Below are 20,000 nucleotides of genomic sequence, written 5' to 3'. Positions count from 1 at the left end.
AATTTTCACTTTCTTAAATAACTGATGGAAAATATTGAACTTTTTTATGATATTCTAATTGAGATGCACTCATCATCCTGCACGCTTACTCTCACATTACTACACTGTTATTAAGTATTATACTTTTATTCTATTTTTAAATATTTTATATATTTTATGTTATTTTCCTCTTTCTGTCACTGCTGTGACTCCTATTATTAATTTTTTCTATTATTATTATTATTATTATTATTATTATTATTATTATTATCTCGTTTTACTGTTTTGTTTGTTTTCTTATTTCTGAGCTAAATAAATAAACAAACAAACAAACAAATAGCAACAAAGACTCTAGAAAACAAATTGCTTTTTTTTATTAAAAATAAATTGAAAAAATGAAATTGTTTCGGTACATGAATAAAACTAAAGCCCGTTTGAGTATTTTTTATTTTTACCTTATACAGTCTCATATGTATAATAGTTTTAATGGGTTATTATTTATTATTTTTATTTTAATTAATGTTGTTTAAATAAATAAATGAATGAATGAATATTCTGTGTTTAGATTCAGCAACAGATGACCTTTTGGTCTTTAAAGATCAAAAACACAGAATGTGCTGAAACAGACGTGTGTTTAAGTGTGTGTGTGTGTGTGTGTGTGTGTGTGTGTGTGTGTGTGTGTGTGTGTGTGTGTGTGTCCTCATTTCCAGTTGAATAGATGATGAGCTGTCACATGAAGCCCTTGAAGAGTCGTTTTAATGCCCCTTCATTTTCGGGGTCCTGGGAGGGGGGTGATGGGGTGGGTGGGGTAGTGGGGTAATAGAGGGGGGTATAAAGGCTGGAGGCCGCAGTCTGAGAGACGTCAGTGTGTCATGATGAAGGCAGCGGGAGTTCTCCTGCTCCACCTCACGGCTCTGGGACTGGGATCAGGGTTCAGAACTCACAGGAACCAAACTCACCATTTTCCCTCCTACATGCTGCACCTGTACCACAGCTTCAGCACCAATCAGACGCCAGCACCGCCATCATCATCATCATCACCACTTCGGCACCTCCATCATCATCACACGGATCAGGACCGAGCTGTGAGGGCCGACACGGTGCGCAGCGTCGCTCCCAGGAGTAAGGCCTTTACTCTCTCTCTATTCATTTATTCTCTCATGGCAAAGTTATGATTGATTCTATTAGCAGCTACCATTTTAAATCATTTCCTGAATTTTATGTAGAATCATGATATTCTATAATTAATAATGAAGTGACTGTTATATTTATATAACAGAATTATATAATGTTTAATTTTAATTCCTAGACGTGTAGTTCTCTGTGTAGTTCTGTGTGTGTGTGTGTGTGTGTGTGTGTGTGTGTGTGTGTGTGTGTGTGTGTTGTCACAGAAACACTCACACTCCAGTCAGAGTCAAATACACATCAGGGGCAAAAATAAAGTCTGAGTGAGGGATCAGAGAATTAGTCTCTCTCTCTCTCTCTCTCTCTCTCTCTCTCTCTCTCCCCTTCTCTCTCTTTCTTAGTCTCTCTCTCTCCCTCTCTCTCTGTCTGTCTGTCTCTCTCTCTCCCTCTCTCTCTGTCTGTCTGTCTCTCTCTCTCTTTCTCTCTCTGTCTCTCTCTCCCTCACACTCAAAAAACCCAACATGGCTGCCTGTTACATGAATCTAAGTCTAACATGTAACGGTTGACATTTATGTCACTCAACAAAATTATTCCTGGCGAAGTTAACGCATTTTACTTGGGTGGAAATACTTTCCATAATTTATTACGTTCACTGAGCAAGTTATTTTTTGAGTGCTCTCTCTGTCTCCCTCTCTCTGTCTCCCTCTCTCTCTCTCTGTCTCCGTCTCTCTCCTTGTCTCTCTGTCTGTCTCCCTTTCTCTCTGTCTCTCTCTCTGTCTCCCTCTCTCTGTCTCCATCTCTCTCTCTCCTTGTCTCTCTGTCTGTCTCCCTCTCTCTGTCTCTCTCTGTCTCCATCTCTCTCCCTCTCTCTCTCCCTCTCTCTCTGTCTCCCTCTGTCTCCGTCTCTCTCTGTCTCTCTCTGTCTCTCTGTCTGTCTCCCTCTCTCTCTGTCTCTCTCTCTGTCTCCCTGTCTCTCTCTCTGTCTCCCTGTCTCTCTCTCTCTCTCCCTCTCTCTGTCTCTCTCTCTCTGTCGCTCTCTCTCTCTCTCTCTGATGTTGATTGGCTGTGTTTCCAGACTTCCCTCCTACAAATCACTTGTTAAACCCAAATCAACATGTCACCTTTTCACACACCAAGCTGATTAGATTAGGAGCCCTGGTGTGTGTGTGTGTGTGTGTGTGTGTGTGTGTGTGTGTGTGTGTGTGTGTGTGTGTGTGTGTGTGTGTGTGTGTGTGTGTGTGTGTAAAGATGAGTTTCAGTCCCCACTTGTGAGGTTTTCTGCCTCTGTGACAGAAAATGAACAGGAGATTATTTAATTGTGTTTACTTCAGAGTTTCTGCCCATTAATCAAATCAGCATTAGTTTCACTCACTCACACACACACACACACACACACACACACACACACACACACACACACACACACACACACACACACACACACACACCTGTCAGTAAATGTTTTAAACAGAAACATGATCACTCTCAGAACTGATTGACACAATTATTTTAGTCAAGTCAACTTTATTATCAGATATGCTGCACGCTCCACATCCAGCGCAGACGAGATTTCAGTCCTCTCTGAGCCACGGTGCAAACAGGCAATGCAATAAATACAAACAGAATAACTGAAATAAACAATATAAACAGCATAAACACTCTAGATAAGAAATAGACATAGACTAAACACTCACAGGTCTATACACACACACACACACACACACACACACATATAAATTGGAGCAAAGTCGGGGCGGAGAGGAGCCGCTGTGTGTGTACGCGCCGCCATTTTGTTCAGATATTCTTCATTCTTTATTGTTAAATATTCTATAAATAATGCGCACTCAGTAATCAGAGATGAATAGAATCACGGAATAGAATCATAATTCTCTATAAACTGATTCATTCATTTTAGATATTAATCATGTTAAACATTCTCTAATTCACTGTCTTCAAATAATTAGATCTAAAAATATTTCCAAGTAATATAAGTAATAACAAATAAATAAATAAATAAATAAATAAATATTTGTTATTAAATAAAGTATTTGTCATTTTTTATAATTTCAGTGTTTTTAAAATAATTTATTCTTACTTTCTGTATTTTTGAATATTTATATTACTTATGACAAAAAATATGTTTAACACGTACATTTTTACACCGAAAAAACTTTACCTTTCTTTCTTTTGCTGTATTTTATTTATTTATTTTGCTAAATTAGTTTTCAGGAGTCTTTATTAACGTTTCTTTCATTTCCATTTTTAAAAACAGGTTTAATCTTTCGAGACAGAAACTGGATCACGACCTTTGACCTTTCCTCTCTGCTGTCTGAGCGCCATGTCCAGGCCATTGAGTTGAGGATCCGTGTTCCTACGGCAACCGGTCAGAACGTTACCGTGGAGCTGCGTCATGATCAGGACCGGCCGTGTCCCAAACGCAGCGTGTGTATGGAGGAGCAGTCGCTGGGATTTCTCCCAGAACCCTCTCTGATCAGCTCGTCCAATCAGTGGCGAGTGTATAACATCACGGCTCGGCTGCTCCGCTGGACGGACGACATGCTCTCGCAGAGGGGGAGGAGGAGGAGGACGAAGGTCAAAAGTCGCGTCCCTTCAGGTGTGAAGGTGGTGAATGCGGGAATGAATCGAGCGCTGCTGCTGGTGTTCTCACAGGAAAGATCGAAGGCCAGAGAGCAGGATAAAGCGAGTCTGCTGCGTACAGCTGAGCGCTCCAAATTCCTCCTGAGCGCAGAGAGTCCAGTCCTGAGCAGGGTGAAGAGGCAGAAGAGCCGCCGCAAGAACCACAAGAATGACAGAGAGAAGGAGAACGAGAAGAAGAACCTCTGCAGGAGAGTGGACATGCATGTCGACTTCAACCAGATTGGATGGAGCTCCTGGATCGTCTTCCCGAAAAAGTACAACGCCTACCGCTGTGAAGGGGCGTGTCCCAATCCACTCGGAGAGGACTTCCACCCTACAAATCACGCCTACATGCAGGTGAGTAGAGCACGACACGCAAACACCGCGGTGAGGAAGGAACAAACCACGCTGGAGCACGCTGTTATAGTAAACTAATCAACACCACAGTGGTGCGGTGAAGCGGCATTCCTGAGACCATCCTGACGCTGATTAATTTCCTCTAACAGCACGTCCCCCAGCGAGTGTTTTCATCCTCTTACACCAACAGTTACATGTTTTTGTTTATTTAACGTTCTGTGGAACAAGTTCACTCCTGTTCTCACCACGTGATCATCTCTCACCTCCACCGTCTCTCTCGTCCTTCAGAGTTTACTGAGACACTTCCAGCCGAGCTGCGTGCCCTCGCCGTGCTGCGCTCCCATCCGCACCAGCGCCCTCAGCATGCTGTACTACGACAGTGGAGAGATGATCCTGCGGCACCACGAGCAGATGGTGGTGGAGGAGTGCGGCTGTCACTGAGGGAGCGAGGGATCACGTTTCTCCACCTCCGTCTCCGCCCGAGACCAACAACTAACACTCAACCTCTTAAACACAGGGTTCTTCAAGGCTTCCACTCAAATCATTTGGGAAATAAACACACCAACATTAACCCTACATAGTGCACTACGTGTCCAGTAGGGTGGGGTTTGGTGCCCACTTTCCTTCTCCCTACATTAGTGCACTTGATACGGTGTAGGGTGAGTTTCACTCCCTACAGAAATAACAGGTTCTGTTCCCTACAGAGTGTTAACGAGGGAGTTTTGTTTTTAAGCACTGCTCACGGATTTAAATCGTGTAAATATTTACTGTAAATAATGAATAAATAGAGTCCTAATATTTATATTCCTATTATTTATGATTCTTTGGTTACAAAACATCCAGAAAAGAATATTTTTACAGAATAAATGAACCATTTTCTAAGAAATTATTTTTGTGGTTATTATTATTATTATTTCATTGAATTGCAACTTATTTATTTATTTATTTATTTACATCAATTTATAGTATTATTGAATGTTTTGTATAAATAGATTTTAAACATCTTTAAACATAAAGAAAGGTCTTTATCTGTTCAGTGTATAATTTATGATTAGACTGAATTAGATTAGATGGCAGTTGAGATATAAATATAATAAGAAGAAACCTTTATTCGTCACATGCACACTTCAAGCACAGTGAGATTCATCCTCTGCATTTAACCCGTCTGAAGCAGTGAACACACACACACACACACACACACACACACACACACTCAGAGCAGTGGGCAGCCACACAAGAGCGCCTGGGAAGCAGTCAGGGGTTCGGTACCTCGCTCAAGGGCACCTCAGCCCAAGGCCGCCCCACGTCAACCTAACCTGCATGTCTTTGGACTGTGGGGGAAACCGGAGCACCCGGAGGAAACCCACGCGGACACGGGGAGAACATGCAAACTCCGCACAGAAAGGCCCTCATCGGCCACGGGGCTCGAACCCGGACCTTCTTGCTGTGAGGCGACAGTGCTAACCACTACACCACCGTGCCACCCTGAAATTTTATTGTTTTTTGAAAAATATTTGCTCATTTGAATTTGATGTCAGCAACACTTTTCAAAAAAGTTGGGACGGGGCGTGTTTACCACTGTGTTGCGTCACCTCTATGTTTAACAACACTCTGTAAACGTTTGGGAACTGAGGAGACCAGTTGCTGGAGTTTTGAAAGAGAAATGTTGTCCCATTCTTGCCTGATATACAATTTCAGTTGCTCAACAGTTCGGGGTCTCCTTTGTCATATTTTGCACTTGATAATGCACCAAATGTTTTAAATGGGAGACAGGTCTGGACTGCAGCAGGCCAGTTTAGCACCCAGACTCTTTTATCACAGAGCCACACAGTTTTAATATGTGCAGAAAGCGGTTTGGCGTTGTCTTGCTGAAAGAAGGAAGGCCTTCACTGAAAAAGATTTTGTCTGGATGGCAGCATGATGCTCTAAAATGTGTTTATATCATTCAGCATTAATGATGCCTTCCCAGATGTACAAGCTCCATGTCATGTGCACTAATGCCCCCTCATACCATCACAGACGCTGACTATACACTGATAACAAGCCGGATGGTCCCGCTCCTCTTTAGCCTGGAGGACTTGGTGTCCATGATTTCTAAAAAGAATTTCTACTTTTGATTCGTCAGACCTCAGGACGGTTTTCCACTTCGCCTCAATCCATCGTAAAAGGCCCAGATTAGGGGGCGGGGTTTCTGGATATTGTTTCTATCTGGTTTTAACTTGCATTTGTGGATGCAGTAATGAAGTGTTTTCACAGACGATGGTTTTCTGAAGTGTTCCTGAGCCCATACAGTGATTTCCACTACAGACACGTGTCTGCTTTTAATGCAGTGTCTCCTGAGGGCCTGAAGATCACAGGCATCCAGTGTCAGTTTTCAGCCTTGTCTCTCACAGACAGAGATTTCTCCAGATTCTCTGAATCGTTTAATGATATTATGGACCATAGATGATGTGATCCACAAATTGTTTGCAATTTTATATTGAGGAACGTTATTCTTAAATTGTTGCACTGTTTGCCCACGCAGTCTTTCACAGAGCGGTGAACCCCGCCCCATCTTTACTTCTGAGCACGGGCGATTGCTCTAAGACAGCGAGGGAGGCTCAGCCTCCTCTAAAAATGACGAACATCGTGTAGGATGAATTGCGCTAGGCTTATGTTATAGCCGACCTTATAACATTGCTGTTTCAGATCCAGAATCATAGAAATATATGTGCTCAACCCACTACAGTGCGAAATCATTCCGTTATAACTTTCCCCAGTTCGCCTAATGTGTGCGTGAGTTTCTCCCCCTCGTGACAGCGCGATGCAGCCCAGACTCAGTGCACTTCAATGGCATTTGGGAGCTCTGCGCTTTTCAATCTCAAAATGCAAGACGATTATTGGACAAATACTGCGAAAACGCCTGCCCACGGACTCCCAGCCTCACAGTGGGAGGGACATGGCAGTTTCCGCGAGGAGACTGGTGATTGGTGAAAGCGGCCAGATATTTTCTTTGATTGACAGCTCGTTTCAAATATAGACAGGCAGTGGTGAATCTCAGTTCAGTCCCATGCGGATTCGCAAGTGCTGTGGTGTATTGTAAGAGATCAGCTTACATTTCGATTTCATTCATTACATACAGTTTCTACCAGCTTTTTTAGTTTGTATATATTTTCATTGTAAATAAAGTGTAAATATAGTGTTGTCAAGTTTGCTATCTTAGTTCCAGAAATTTCGTTTATTTGAGTGACTGAACTTGAACTTGAGGGGGCTAGTCAGCTAGCAAGAAAGCTGCGCACGGATGCCGAGCATTACTGATTTAATTTTGGCGACGCCATTTGCCAGTCTTCCTTTCGAGGAAAAAATTAAAATTAAAGAGCAGGGTAGACCAACGCCTCAAACTGACTTGGTGAAAAAGGTAGGGAATAATACTCGTTCCTTTCAGCTCTCCTGGTACGAGAAAGTGAATTGGCTAACAGCAAGTGACCCACATCAGCAACAGTAAATAGGCTACTTTAGTAACATGTCATGGATGGACCAAAAATATAGAATCTATTTAAAATGTTTATGCTGAGTATATTATATTGGAATATATGTTTTTCTGGATATGAATTAAACACAGCTACAATTTGGAAAACATTTTTAAACAAAAACACAGCCGAGAACATTTCACACTACAGACCTGGATTAAAAGTGAAGGGTTATCAAAATTGTCAATAAAACATTTCTCAGTCAAAATAAGTAAAATATAGGGAAAGTGTCATTGAATGAAATGTGTGGCCCCCAGCTCTATGTTTGGCTCCCCAAGGTCAGTGCTTGTGCCTATTCCAGAACACTCTGCTGTTACTGCTGAGGTTCCTGACAAAGAGCTGCTTTCAATAATGATCAATTTTTAAACAACATGCCACAATTTTAAAATATAAAATGTTAAAATATACCCCTCCCCCCCAACACCACCATCATGTATATTGGACAGTAGGCTAATGGGCCAAAAGAACCTGTTATTTCACAGTTTGTGACCCTGCCAACAATCAGCCAGATCAGAGGCAAGAGTATGGGCAAAATTGATGTGTTTTCTCTTTTAAAATCTGGAAATATCGTAACCGACCAGCCTCCCCTGTTTGAAAGACTACCAGCCGCCACTGCTTCTGAGAGACTCCGCCTCTCTGGGATGCTCTTTTTATACCCAATCATCTTACTGACCTGTTGCCAATTAAACAAATTCGGGGGTTTTTTAGCATTACACAATTTTTCAGTGTTTTGTTACCCCGTCCCAACTTTTTTAAAATGTGTTGTTGACCTCAAATTCAAAATGAGCACATTTTTCAAGAAAAAATAAAAATTTCTCAGTTTCAACATTTGATATGTTGTCTTTGTACTATTTTCAATGAAATATAGAATTTCCATGATTTGCAAATCTTTGCATTTTGTTTTTATTTATGTTTTACACAGTGTCCCAACTTTTTTGGAATTGGGGTTGTACTTTTATTTAAATAAAAGTAAATCATAAGTGTTATAAGTTTATAAAGTGCCTTCACTCAGACGGTTTATTTACAGAGACTCAGTTTTAGTTTGGTTACATTTACAGACTGAATCATTGGACTCATTGGAATCCGGCATGTCTGTGTATTTTAGTTTTTTTGGGGATATTACACGCTTGCGTGAAAATATGAAGTTTATCTTTGAGTGGTGAACATATTCACGAGTGAGCAAAGCGACTGAGTGAAAAGATTTTCAGCATGAGAAGATAAACTTCATATCTTTGTGCCACTGTGTAATGTTCTCCAGTGAAGTAAACTCAGAACTCACAACATTCTGAATAAACAGAGACTCTCACTAACATTAACGCTTTAGCCATAGCGTTTCCCCCAGTCTGCCCCGGGGCGACCACCAAACAGGACCAATCTACACCGCGCTGACGATCCCCGGAAGCAGCGCCGCGGCCCTCTGAGGAAATAAAGGAGGAGGTGATCGTTAGGTTTTGGTAAACAAAATGAACAGAGGAGTTTCAACAGGGGGCGGCACGGTGGTGTAGTGGTTAGCGCTGTTGCCTCACAGCAAGAAGGTCCTGGGTTCAAGCCCCGGGGCCGGCGAGGGCCTTTCTGTGCGGAGTTTGCATGTTCTCCCCGTGTCCGCGCGGGTTTCCTCCGGGTGCTCCGGTTTCCCCCACAGTCCAAAGACATGCAGGTTAGGTTAACTGGTGACTCTAAATTGAGCGTAGGTGTGAATGTGAGTGTGAATGGTTGTCTGTGTCTATGTGTCAGCCCTGTGATGACCTGGCGACTTGTCCAGGGTGAACCCCGCCTTTCGCCCGTAGTCAGCTGGGATAGGATCCAGCTTGCCTGCGACCCTGTAGAAGGATAAAGCGGCTACAGATAATGAGATGAGATGAGATGAGTTTCAACAGAAATAAATACAAAGCACAGTTTGTTTCTTTTCATTTGTTCATTCGGGACTTTCTGATAAACCTGAACCAACATCTGGAGTTCTAGAGCGATGATAAACTGGAGAGATGTAGCTGAGGTTGAGGAACTGTCAGAGCCTGAATTCTCTCTCTCTCTCTCTCTCTCTCACACACACACACACACACACTCTACTTTTGTTGCTTTTGTTCAGCTGAAAGAGGAATGTTGGAGAACCAGTAGTTGCTTAGCACTGCAGAATGGGAAACACACACACACACACACACACACGGGAATACTGAAGTGGCACAGGTATGTAACGTTGAGTATTAACTTGTGTTAGATTTAGAAACATCAGAGTGTTTTACAGAGAAACATCAGCATCGTGACGAGTGCTGGAGAACTCAAGATTGGTTTCAAGACCACTTTTTGAAGGCCTCGGAATCGAGCGCATTTTTACTCGGTCATGTCTCAGACATAAAAAACTCAAGAGTTTATTTGAAGACCAGTCGAGACCACAGCTGCGTGGATTTCACTAAACTGCCTGCACATTGCCTGATTGATTTGTGAACATCGTGACTGTGATTGGATGGAAAACTTCCTGCTTCAGATGCAACTAATAATGTGACTCGGTGCGAATTCCAAACTTTTCTTCCTCTTGACAGCTGTCACCCCTCCCCCATCACACATACTGGTCTGGTCCTGACTCGGACTCGGACTCGCCCTGCCTCGGTCTCGGTCATGACTTGGTCTTGGTTTTGGTGGCTTTCACTACAACACTAGTTCCTACACTGAGTGTAAAGCAGTACAGAGTGAAGTGTGTATCATACAGACGCTCGGGGTGAAGTGTGTATCATACAGACGCTCGGGGTGAAGTGTGTATCATACAGACGCTCGGGGTGAAGTGTGTATCATACAGACGCTCAGGGTGAAGTGTGTATCATACAGACGCTCAGGGTGAAGTGTGTATCATACAGACGCTCGGGGTGAAGTGTGTATCATACAGACGCTCGGGGTGAAGTGTGTATCATACAGACGCTCAGGGTGAAGTGTGTATCATACAGACGCTCGGGGTGAAGTGTGTATCATACAGACGCTCAGGGTGAAGTGTGTATCATACAGACGCTCGGGGTGAAGTGTGTATCATACAGACGCTCGGGGTGAAGTGTGTATCATACAGACGCTCAGGGTGAAGTGTGTATCATACAGACGCTCGGGGTGAAGTGTGTATCATACAGACGCTCAGGGTGAAGTGTGTATCATACAGACGCTCGGGGTGAAGTGTGTATCATACAGACGCTCGGGGTGAAGTGTGTATCATACAGACGCTCATGGTGAAGTGTGTATCATACAGACGCTCAGGGTGAAGTGTGTATCATACAGACACTCAGGGTGAAGTGTGTATCATACAGACACTCAGGGTGAAGTGTGTATCATACAGACGCTCGGGGTGAAGTGTGTATCATACAGACGCTCAGGGTGAAGTGTGTATCATACAGACGCTCAGGGTGAAGTGTGTATCATACAGACGCTCAGGGTGAAGTGTGTATCATACAGACGCTCAGGGTGAAGTGTGTATCATACAGACGCTCAGGGTGAAGTGTGTATCATACAGACGCTCAGGGTGAAGTGTGTATCATACAGACGCTCAGGGTGAAGTGTGTATCATACAGACGCTCAGGGTGAAGTGTGTATCATACAGACGCTCAGGGTGAAGTGTGTATCATACAGACACTCAGGGTGAAGTGTGTATCATACAGACGCTCAGGGTGAAGTGTGTATCATACAGACGCTCGGGGTGAAGTGTGTATCATACAGACACTCAGGGTGAAGTGTGTATCATACAGACGCTCAGGGTGAAGTGTGTATCATACAGACACTCAGGGTGAAGTGTGTATCATACAGACGCTCAGGGTGAAGTGTGTATCATACAGACGCTCAGGGTGAAGTGTGTATCATACAGACACTCAGGGTGAAGTGTGTATCATACAGACGCTCAGGGTGAAGTGTGTATCATACAGACGCTCAGGGTGAAGTGTGTATCATACAGACGCTCAGGGTGAAGTGTGTATCATACAGACGCTCGGGGTGAAGTGTGTATCATACAGACGCTCGGGGTGAAGTGTGTATCATACAGACGCTCAGGGTGAAGTGTGTATCATACAGACGCTCGGGGTGAAGTGTGTATCATACAGACGCTCGGGGTGAAGTGTGTATCATACAGACGCTCAGGGTGAAGTGTGTATCATACAGACGCTCTGGGTGAAGTGTGTATCATACAGACGCTCGGGGTGAAGTGTGTATCATACAGACGCTCAGGGTGAAGTGTGTATCATACAGACGCTCAGGGTGAAGTGTGTATCATACAGACGCTCAGGGTGAAGTGTGTATCGTACAGACGCTCTGGGTGAAGTGTGTATCATACAGACGCTCAGGGTGAAGTGTGTATCATACAGACGCTCGGGGTGAAGTGTGTATCATACAGACGCTCAGGGTGAAGTGTGTATCATACAGACGCTCAGGGTGAAGTGTGTATCATACAGACGCTCTGGGTGAAGTGTGTATCATACAGACGCTCAGGGTGAAGTGTGTATCATACAGACGCTCGGGGTGAAGTGTGTATCATACAGACGCTCGGGGTGAAGTGTGTATCATACAGACGCTCGGGGTGAAGTGTGTATCATACAGACGCTCAGGGTGAAGTGTGTATCATACAGACGCTCAGGGTGAAGTGTGTATCATACAGACGCTCAGGGTGAAGTGTGTATCATACAGACACTCAGGGTGAAGTGTGTATCATACAGACGCTCAGGGTGAAGTGTGTATCGTACAGACGCTCTGGGTGAAGTGTGTATCATACAGACGCTCAGGGTGAAGTGTGTATCATACAGACGCTCGGGGTGAAGTGTGTATCATACAGACGCTCAGGGTGAAGTGTGTATCATACAGACGCTCAGGGTGAAGTGTGTATCATACAGACGCTCTGGGTGAAGTGTGTATCATACAGACGCTCAGGGTGAAGTGTGTATCATACAGACGCTCGGGGTGAAGTGTGTATCATACAGACGCTCAGGGTGAAGTGTGTATCATACAGACGCTCAGGGTGAAGTGTGTATCATACAGACGCTCAGGGTGAAGTGTGTATCATACAGACGCTCAGGGTGAAGTGTGTATCATACAGACGCTCGGGGTGAAGTGTGTATCATACAGACGCTCGGGGTGAAGTGTGTATCATACAGACGCTCAGGGTGAAGTGTGTATCATACAGACGCTCGGGGTGAAGTGTGTATCATACAGACGCTCAGGGTGAAGTGTGTATCATACAGACGCTCGGGGTGAAGTGTGTATCATACAGACGCTCAGGGTGAAGTGTGTATCATACAGACGCTCGGGGTGAAGTGTGTATCATACAGACGCTCAGGGTGAAGTGTGTATCATACAGACGCTCGGGGTGAAGTGTGTATCATACAGACGCTCGGGGTGAAGTGTGTATCATACAGACGCTCGGGGTGAAGTGTGTATCGTACAGACGCTCAGGGTGAAGTGTGTATCGTACAGACGCTCAGGGTGAAGTGTGTATCATACAGACGCTCAGGGTGAAGTGTGTATCATACAGACGCTCGGGGTGAAGTGTGTATCGTACAGACGCTCAGGGTGAAGTGTGTATCATACAGACGCTCGGGGTGAAGTGTGTATCATACAGACGCTCAGGGTGAAGTGTGTATCATACAGACGCTCGGGGTGAAGTGTGTATCATACAGACGCTCAGGGTGAAGTGTGTATCATACAGACGCTCAGGGTGAAGTGTGTATCATACAGACGCTCGGGGTGAAGTGTGTATCATACAGACGCTCGGGGTGAAGTGTGTATCATACAGACGCTCAGGGTGAAGTGTGTATCATACAGACGCTCGGGGTGAAGTGTGTATCATACAGACTCTCGGGGTGAAGTGTGTATCATACAGACGCTCAGGGTGAAGTGTGTATCATACAGACGCTCAGGGTGAAGTGTGTATCATACAGACGCTCAGGGTGAAGTGTGTATCATACAGACGCTCAGGGTGAAGTGTGTATCATACAGACTCTCGGGGTGAAGTGTGTATCATACAGACGCTCAGGGTGAAGTGTGTATCATACAGACGCTCAGGGTGAAGTGTGTATCATACAGACGCTCAGGGTGAAGTGTGTATCATACAGACGCTCTGGGTGAAGTGTGTATCATACAGACGCTCAGGGTGAAGTGTGTATCATACAGACGCTCGGGGTGAAGTGTGTATCATACAGACGCTCGGGGTGAAGTGTGTATCATACAGACGCTCGGGGTGAAGTGTGTATCATACAGACGCTCAGGGTGAAGTGTGTATCATACAGACGCTCAGGGTGAAGTGTGTATCATACAGACGCTCAGGGTGAAGTGTGTATCATACAGACACTCAGGGTGAAGTGTGTATCATACAGACGCTCAGGGTGAAGTGTGTATCGTACAGACGCTCTGGGTGAAGTGTGTATCATACAGACGCTCAGGGTGAAGTGTGTATCATACAGACGCTCGGGGTGAAGTGTGTATCATACAGACGCTCAGGGTGAAGTGTGTATCATACAGACGCTCAGGGTGAAGTGTGTATCATACAGACGCTCTGGGTGAAGTGTGTATCATACAGACGCTCAGGGTGAAGTGTGTATCATACAGACGCTCGGGGTGAAGTGTGTATCATACAGACGCTCAGGGTGAAGTGTGTATCATACAGACGCTCAGGGTGAAGTGTGTATCATACAGACGCTCAGGGTGAAGTGTGTATCATACAGACGCTCAGGGTGAAGTGTGTATCATACAGACGCTCGGGGTGAAGTGTGTATCATACAGACGCTCGGGGTGAAGTGTGTATCATACAGACGCTCAGGGTGAAGTGTGTATCATACAGACGCTCGGGGTGAAGTGTGTATCATACAGACGCTCAGGGTGAAGTGTGTATCATACAGACGCTCGGGGTGAAGTGTGTATCATACAGACGCTCAGGGTGAAGTGTGTATCATACAGACGCTCGGGGTGAAGTGTGTATCATACAGACGCTCAGGGTGAAGTGTGTATCATACAGACGCTCGGGGTGAAGTGTGTATCATACAGACGCTCGGGGTGAAGTGTGTATCATACAGACGCTCGGGGTGAAGTGTGTATCGTACAGACGCTCAGGGTGAAGTGTGTATCGTACAGACGCTCAGGGTGAAGTGTGTATCATACAGACGCTCAGGGTGAAGTGTGTATCATACAGACGCTCGGGGTGAAGTGTGTATCGTACAGACGCTCAGGGTGAAGTGTGTATCATACAGACGCTCGGGGTGAAGTGTGTATCATACAGACGCTCAGGGTGAAGTGTGTATCATACAGACGCTCGGGGTGAAGTGTGTATCATACAGACGCTCAGGGTGAAGTGTGTATCATACAGACGCTCAGGGTGAAGTGTGTATCATACAGACGCTCGGGGTGAAGTGTGTATCATACAGACGCTCGGGGTGAAGTGTGTATCATACAGACGCTCAGGGTGAAGTGTGTATCATACAGACGCTCGGGGTGAAGTGTGTATCATACAGACTCTCGGGGTGAAGTGTGTATCATACAGACGCTCAGGGTGAAGTGTGTATCATACAGACGCTCAGGGTGAAGTGTGTATCATACAGACGCTCAGGGTGAAGTGTGTATCATACAGACGCTCAGGGTGAAGTGTGTATCATACAGACTCTCGGGGTGAAGTGTGTATCATACAGACGCTCAGGGTGAAGTGTGTATCATACAGACGCTCGGGGTGAAGTGTGTATCATACAGACTCTCGGGGTGAAGTGTGTATCATACAGACGCTCGGGGTGAAGTGTGTATCATACAGACGCTCGGGGTGAAGTGTGTATCATACAGACTCTCAGGGTGAAGTGTGTATCATACAGACGCTCAGGGTGAAGTGTGTATCATACAGACGCTCGGGGTGAAGTGTGTATCATACAGACTCTCGGGGTGAAGTGTGTATCATACAGACGCTCAGGGTGAAGTGTGTATCATACAGACGCTCGGGGTGAAGTGTGTATCATACAGACTCTCGGGGTGAAGTGTGTATCATACAGACGCTCAGGGTGAAGTGTGTATCATACAGACGCTCAGGGTGAAGTGTGTATCATACAGACTCTCGGGGTGAAGTGTGTATCATACAGACGCTCGGGGTGAAGTGTGTATCATACAGACGCTCGGGGTGAAGTGTGTATCATACAGACGCTCGGGGTGAAGTGTGTATCATACAGACGCTCGGGGTGAAGTGTGTATCATACAGACGCTCGGGGTGAAGTGTGTATCATACAGACGCTCGGGGTGAAGTGTGTATCATACAGACGCTCAGGGTGAAGTGTGTATCATACAGACGCTCGGGGTGAAGTGTGTATCATACAGACGCTCGGGGTGAAGTGTGTATCATACAGACGCTCGGGGTGAAGTGTGTATCATACAGACGCTCGGGGTGAAGTGTGTATCATACAGACGCTCAGGGTGAAGTGTGTATCATACAGACGCTCAGGGTGAAGTGTGTATCATACAGACGCTCAGGGTGAAGTGTGTATCATACAGACGCTCAGGGTGAAGTGTGTATCATACAGACGCTCAGGGTGAAGTGTGTATCATACAGACGCTCAGGGTGAAGTGTGTATCATACAGACGCTCGGGGTGAAGTGTGTATCATACAGACGCTCAGGGTGAAGTGTGTATCATACAGACGCTCAGGGTGAAGTGTGTATCATACAGACGCTCAGGGTGAAGTGTGTATCATACAGACGCTCAGGGTGAAGTGTGTATCATACAGACGCTCGGGGTGAAGTGTGTATCATACAGACGCTCGGGGTGAAGTGTGTATCATACAGACGCTCAGGGTGAAGTGAGAGTAAAGAGTGAATCTCTTCCACTGGACTCAGAGACTCGGAGTATAAATGAGTGTACGTTGTCTCAGTGGTTTGTCAAGCGAAGCCAAAATATCTCTGAGGCCCTCTAGTGGCTGGCTGTAGTAGAATTTTTAACCCCGCCCATTCCCATGTTACCATGTTTGTGAAAGTTTAACAAGCCAAATTGTACATTAAATTCCATTTCCACAAATTATTTTCAGGAACCGTGTTCTATTGTTTTTACAAGCTCAGGTGACCCTGATATCTCCCCACTGATTGACAGGTTTAGGGGCGGGCTGATGAACAGGTCGAAATGACAATCTAGCCTCATGGTCGTCCAGTTTCCTTCTCTTTAAATAAACTGTCAGAGACATACAACCGTAAATATCACTTTCAGCAGGATCAGTAGATATGAAGCAGGAAGATGTGATGATGGGGTTTATGTGCACTATATAGTGAACAGGGTGTGTGGATTGGGACACACCCACAGTGGACCTCTGACAGCTTTGCCTTGCAGTATGGTGTTCCTCAGGGATCCTGTCTTGGACCTCTGTTGTCTGTCATTTATGCATCCAATCCTTTTGAGATTGTAAATGCACAGCTACCTCGCGTTCATTGTTACACAGATGACCCTCAGCTCTCTCTCGCATTTAAACCTGATTCACACGCAAGTCGAGAAGAAGCAGTTCCAGCAGTGTAGCACTGTATCGAGGACATACACCAGTGGATACTGACTGACCGGCTGAAACTCAATGATGATAAACCTGAGTTTTTACTTTGTGGAACAAGACAGTGATGGTCTCAGATCAGCGAGGGCTTTCTTCCTGTTAGTGACCATCAGGTTATCTCCAGCTCAAGACGTCAAGAATCTGGGCTGATTTGATCAGTGACTCAGTATGGGGACCGATCAGTAAGACCTGTAGCGCGTCTTATTTTCACTCACACAACGAAGATCCAATAGTGAGCGACTCCATGGGTTTCCAAGAGAGTGAACTTAGAGCACACTGGGGCCAGGGCCTTCTGCGCTGCTGCCCCTGGACTATGGACTCATGACCAAGTAATATTCGGAACTGTAAAACTCTGGATTATTTTAAAAATGTGTTGAAAATGCACTTATTTAAGTTCACTTTAATAATTAAGATCTAATTAGAATTATATTATTCCTTTTTGTATTTATTTTTATCATCGTTTTATTGTAGTTTTAGCTCAATTTCTACATTAGTTTTTAATAAGTAGATTTTAAAGTTAATTCTGCAATGCGCAGAAGATCATATATTCATACAGCCTGTGCACTATACATGTTAATTATTATTATTGTTAATTATTATCATATAGTGAATCGGGTGTGTGGATTGGGACACACCCACAGTACACTAATCATGGTATTATGTGCACTACATAGTGAATAGGGTGTGTGGATTGGGACACACACACCCACAGTACACTAATCATGGTATTATGTGCACTACATAGTGAATAGGGTGTGTAGATTGGGACACACCCACAGTAGACTAATCATGGTATTATGTGCACTACATAGTGAATAGGGTGTGTGGATTGGGACACACCAACAGTAGACTCATGGTATTATGTGCACTACATAGTGAATAGGGTGTGTGGATTGGGACACACACTCACAGTAGACTAATCATGGTATTATATGGACTACATAGTGAATAGGGTGTGTGGATTGGGACACACACACACACACACACACACACACACACACAGTAGACTAATCATGGTATTATGTGCACTACATAGTGAATAGGTTGTGTGGATTGGGACACGCACACAGTAGACTAATCATGGTATTATGTGCACTAAATAGTGAATAGGGTGTGTGGATTGGGACATACTCACACTCAGTAGACTAATCATGGTATTATGTGCACTAAATAGTGAATAGGGTGTGTGGATTGGGACACACACACACCCACAGTACACTAATCATGGTATTATGTGCACTACATAGTGAATAGGGTGTGTAGATTGGGACAAACCCACAGTAGACTAATCATGGTATTATGTGCACTACATAGTGAATAGGGTGTGTGGATTGGGACACACCAACAGTAGACTCATGGTATTATGTGCACTACATAGTGAATAGGGTGTGTGGATTGGGACACGCCAACAGTAGACCCATGGTATTATGTGCACTACATAGTGAATCGGGTGTGTGGATTGGGACACACACTCACAGTAGACTAATCATGGTATTATATGGACTACATAGTGAATAGGGTGTGTGGATTGGGACACACACACACACACACACACAGTAGACTAATCATGGTATTATGTGCACTAAATAGTGAATAGGGTGTGTGGATTGGGACACACACACACACACACAGTAGACTAATCATGGTATTATGTGCACTACATAGTGAATAGGGTGTGTGGATTGGGACACACACACACACACACACACACACACACACAGTAGACTAATCATGGTATTATGTGCACTACATAGTGAATAGGGTGTGTGGATTGGGACACACACACACACACACACACACACACACACACACAGTAGACTAATCATGGTATTATGTGCACTACATAGTGAATAGGGTGTGTGGATTGGAACACACACACACACACACACAGTAGACTAATCATGGTATTATGTGCACTACATAGTGAATAGGGTGTGTGGATTGGAACACACTCACACTAGACTAATCATGGTATTATGTGCACTACATAGTGAATAGGGTGTGTGGATTGGAACACACTCACACTAGACTAATCATGGTATTATGTGCACTACATAGTGAATAGGGTGGATTGGGACACACAGCGGACTCGCACAAAATCGAACACGACTCATCTGGTTTCCTCAACATAGTGTACTCTGTAGTGCTCATGATTGTGGATTAGACACAACCCATCAGTGCCTGTCGCTTTCGGACACACCCCTTTAACCGTAAAGCAGGTTGTTTGTGTTTTGCGACAGTGTAGACTTCCGCACGCGCTGCAGTGGGTGCTTGAGTGTGTTCGGGTTGTTGTGACTCGCAGGAGGGAAATAATTACACACAGCGACCATCAGCCATCAGCTGAGTATGACATCATTATTACTGCATCATTATTACTGCATCATTATTACTGCATCATTATTACTGCACTGCATCATTATTACTGCACTGAATCATTATTACTGCATCATTATTACTGCACTGAATCATTATTACTGCACTGAATTATTACTGAATCATTATTACTGCACTGAATCGTTATTACTGCATCATTATTACTGCATCATTATTACTGCATCATTATTACTGCATCATTATTACTGCACTGCATCATTATTACTGCACTGCATCATTATTACTGCACTGAATCATTATTACTGCATCATTATTACTGCACTGAATCATTATTACTGCACTGAATTATTACTGAATCATTATTACTGCACTGAATCGTTATTACTGCATCATTATTACTGCATCATTATTACTGCATCATTATTACTGCATCATTATTACTGCATCATTATTACTGCACTGCATCATTATTACTGCACTGAATCATTATTACTGCATCATTATTACTGCACTGAATCATTATTACTGCACTGAATTATTACTGAATC

At 44.3% G+C, this 20,000-nt stretch overlaps 2 protein-coding genes across 6 annotated transcripts in view; both read left to right on the top strand.

The window, feature by feature from the left end:
* The first annotated feature begins 854 nt into the window (after positions 1 to 854).
* On the top strand, positions 855 to 4,539 carry ndr2 (nodal-related 2). Its single transcript, XM_060938698.1, has 3 exons — positions 855 to 1,101; positions 3,377 to 4,098; positions 4,387 to 4,539. The coding sequence occupies exons 1-3, from the start codon at positions 855 to 857 to the stop codon at positions 4,537 to 4,539; spliced, it is 1,122 nt and encodes a 373-aa protein (XP_060794681.1).
* Positions 4,540 to 9,710: 5,171 nt separating this feature from the next.
* Positions 9,711 to 20,000, top strand: part of lrrc20 (leucine rich repeat containing 20) — a 19,751-nt gene continuing 9,461 nt past the window's right edge. For 2 of the 5 annotated variants that reach the window (XM_060939124.1, XM_060939121.1), the window contains exon 1: positions 9,711 to 9,791. The gene's annotated coding sequence lies outside the window, so the exon portion shown is untranslated. Of the gene's footprint in view, positions 9,792 to 19,350; positions 19,463 to 20,000 lie in introns of those variants that run through there. The other 3 variants (XM_060939123.1, XM_060939120.1, XM_060939122.1) reach the window with 3 other exon arrangements.

The sequence above is a fragment of the Neoarius graeffei genome, chromosome 14, assembly GCF_027579695.1.
Source record: "Neoarius graeffei isolate fNeoGra1 chromosome 14, fNeoGra1.pri, whole genome shotgun sequence".
NCBI classification, from domain to species: Eukaryota; Metazoa; Chordata; class Actinopteri; order Siluriformes; family Ariidae; genus Neoarius; species Neoarius graeffei.
This window is presented reverse-complemented; position numbering and strand designations above follow the sequence as displayed.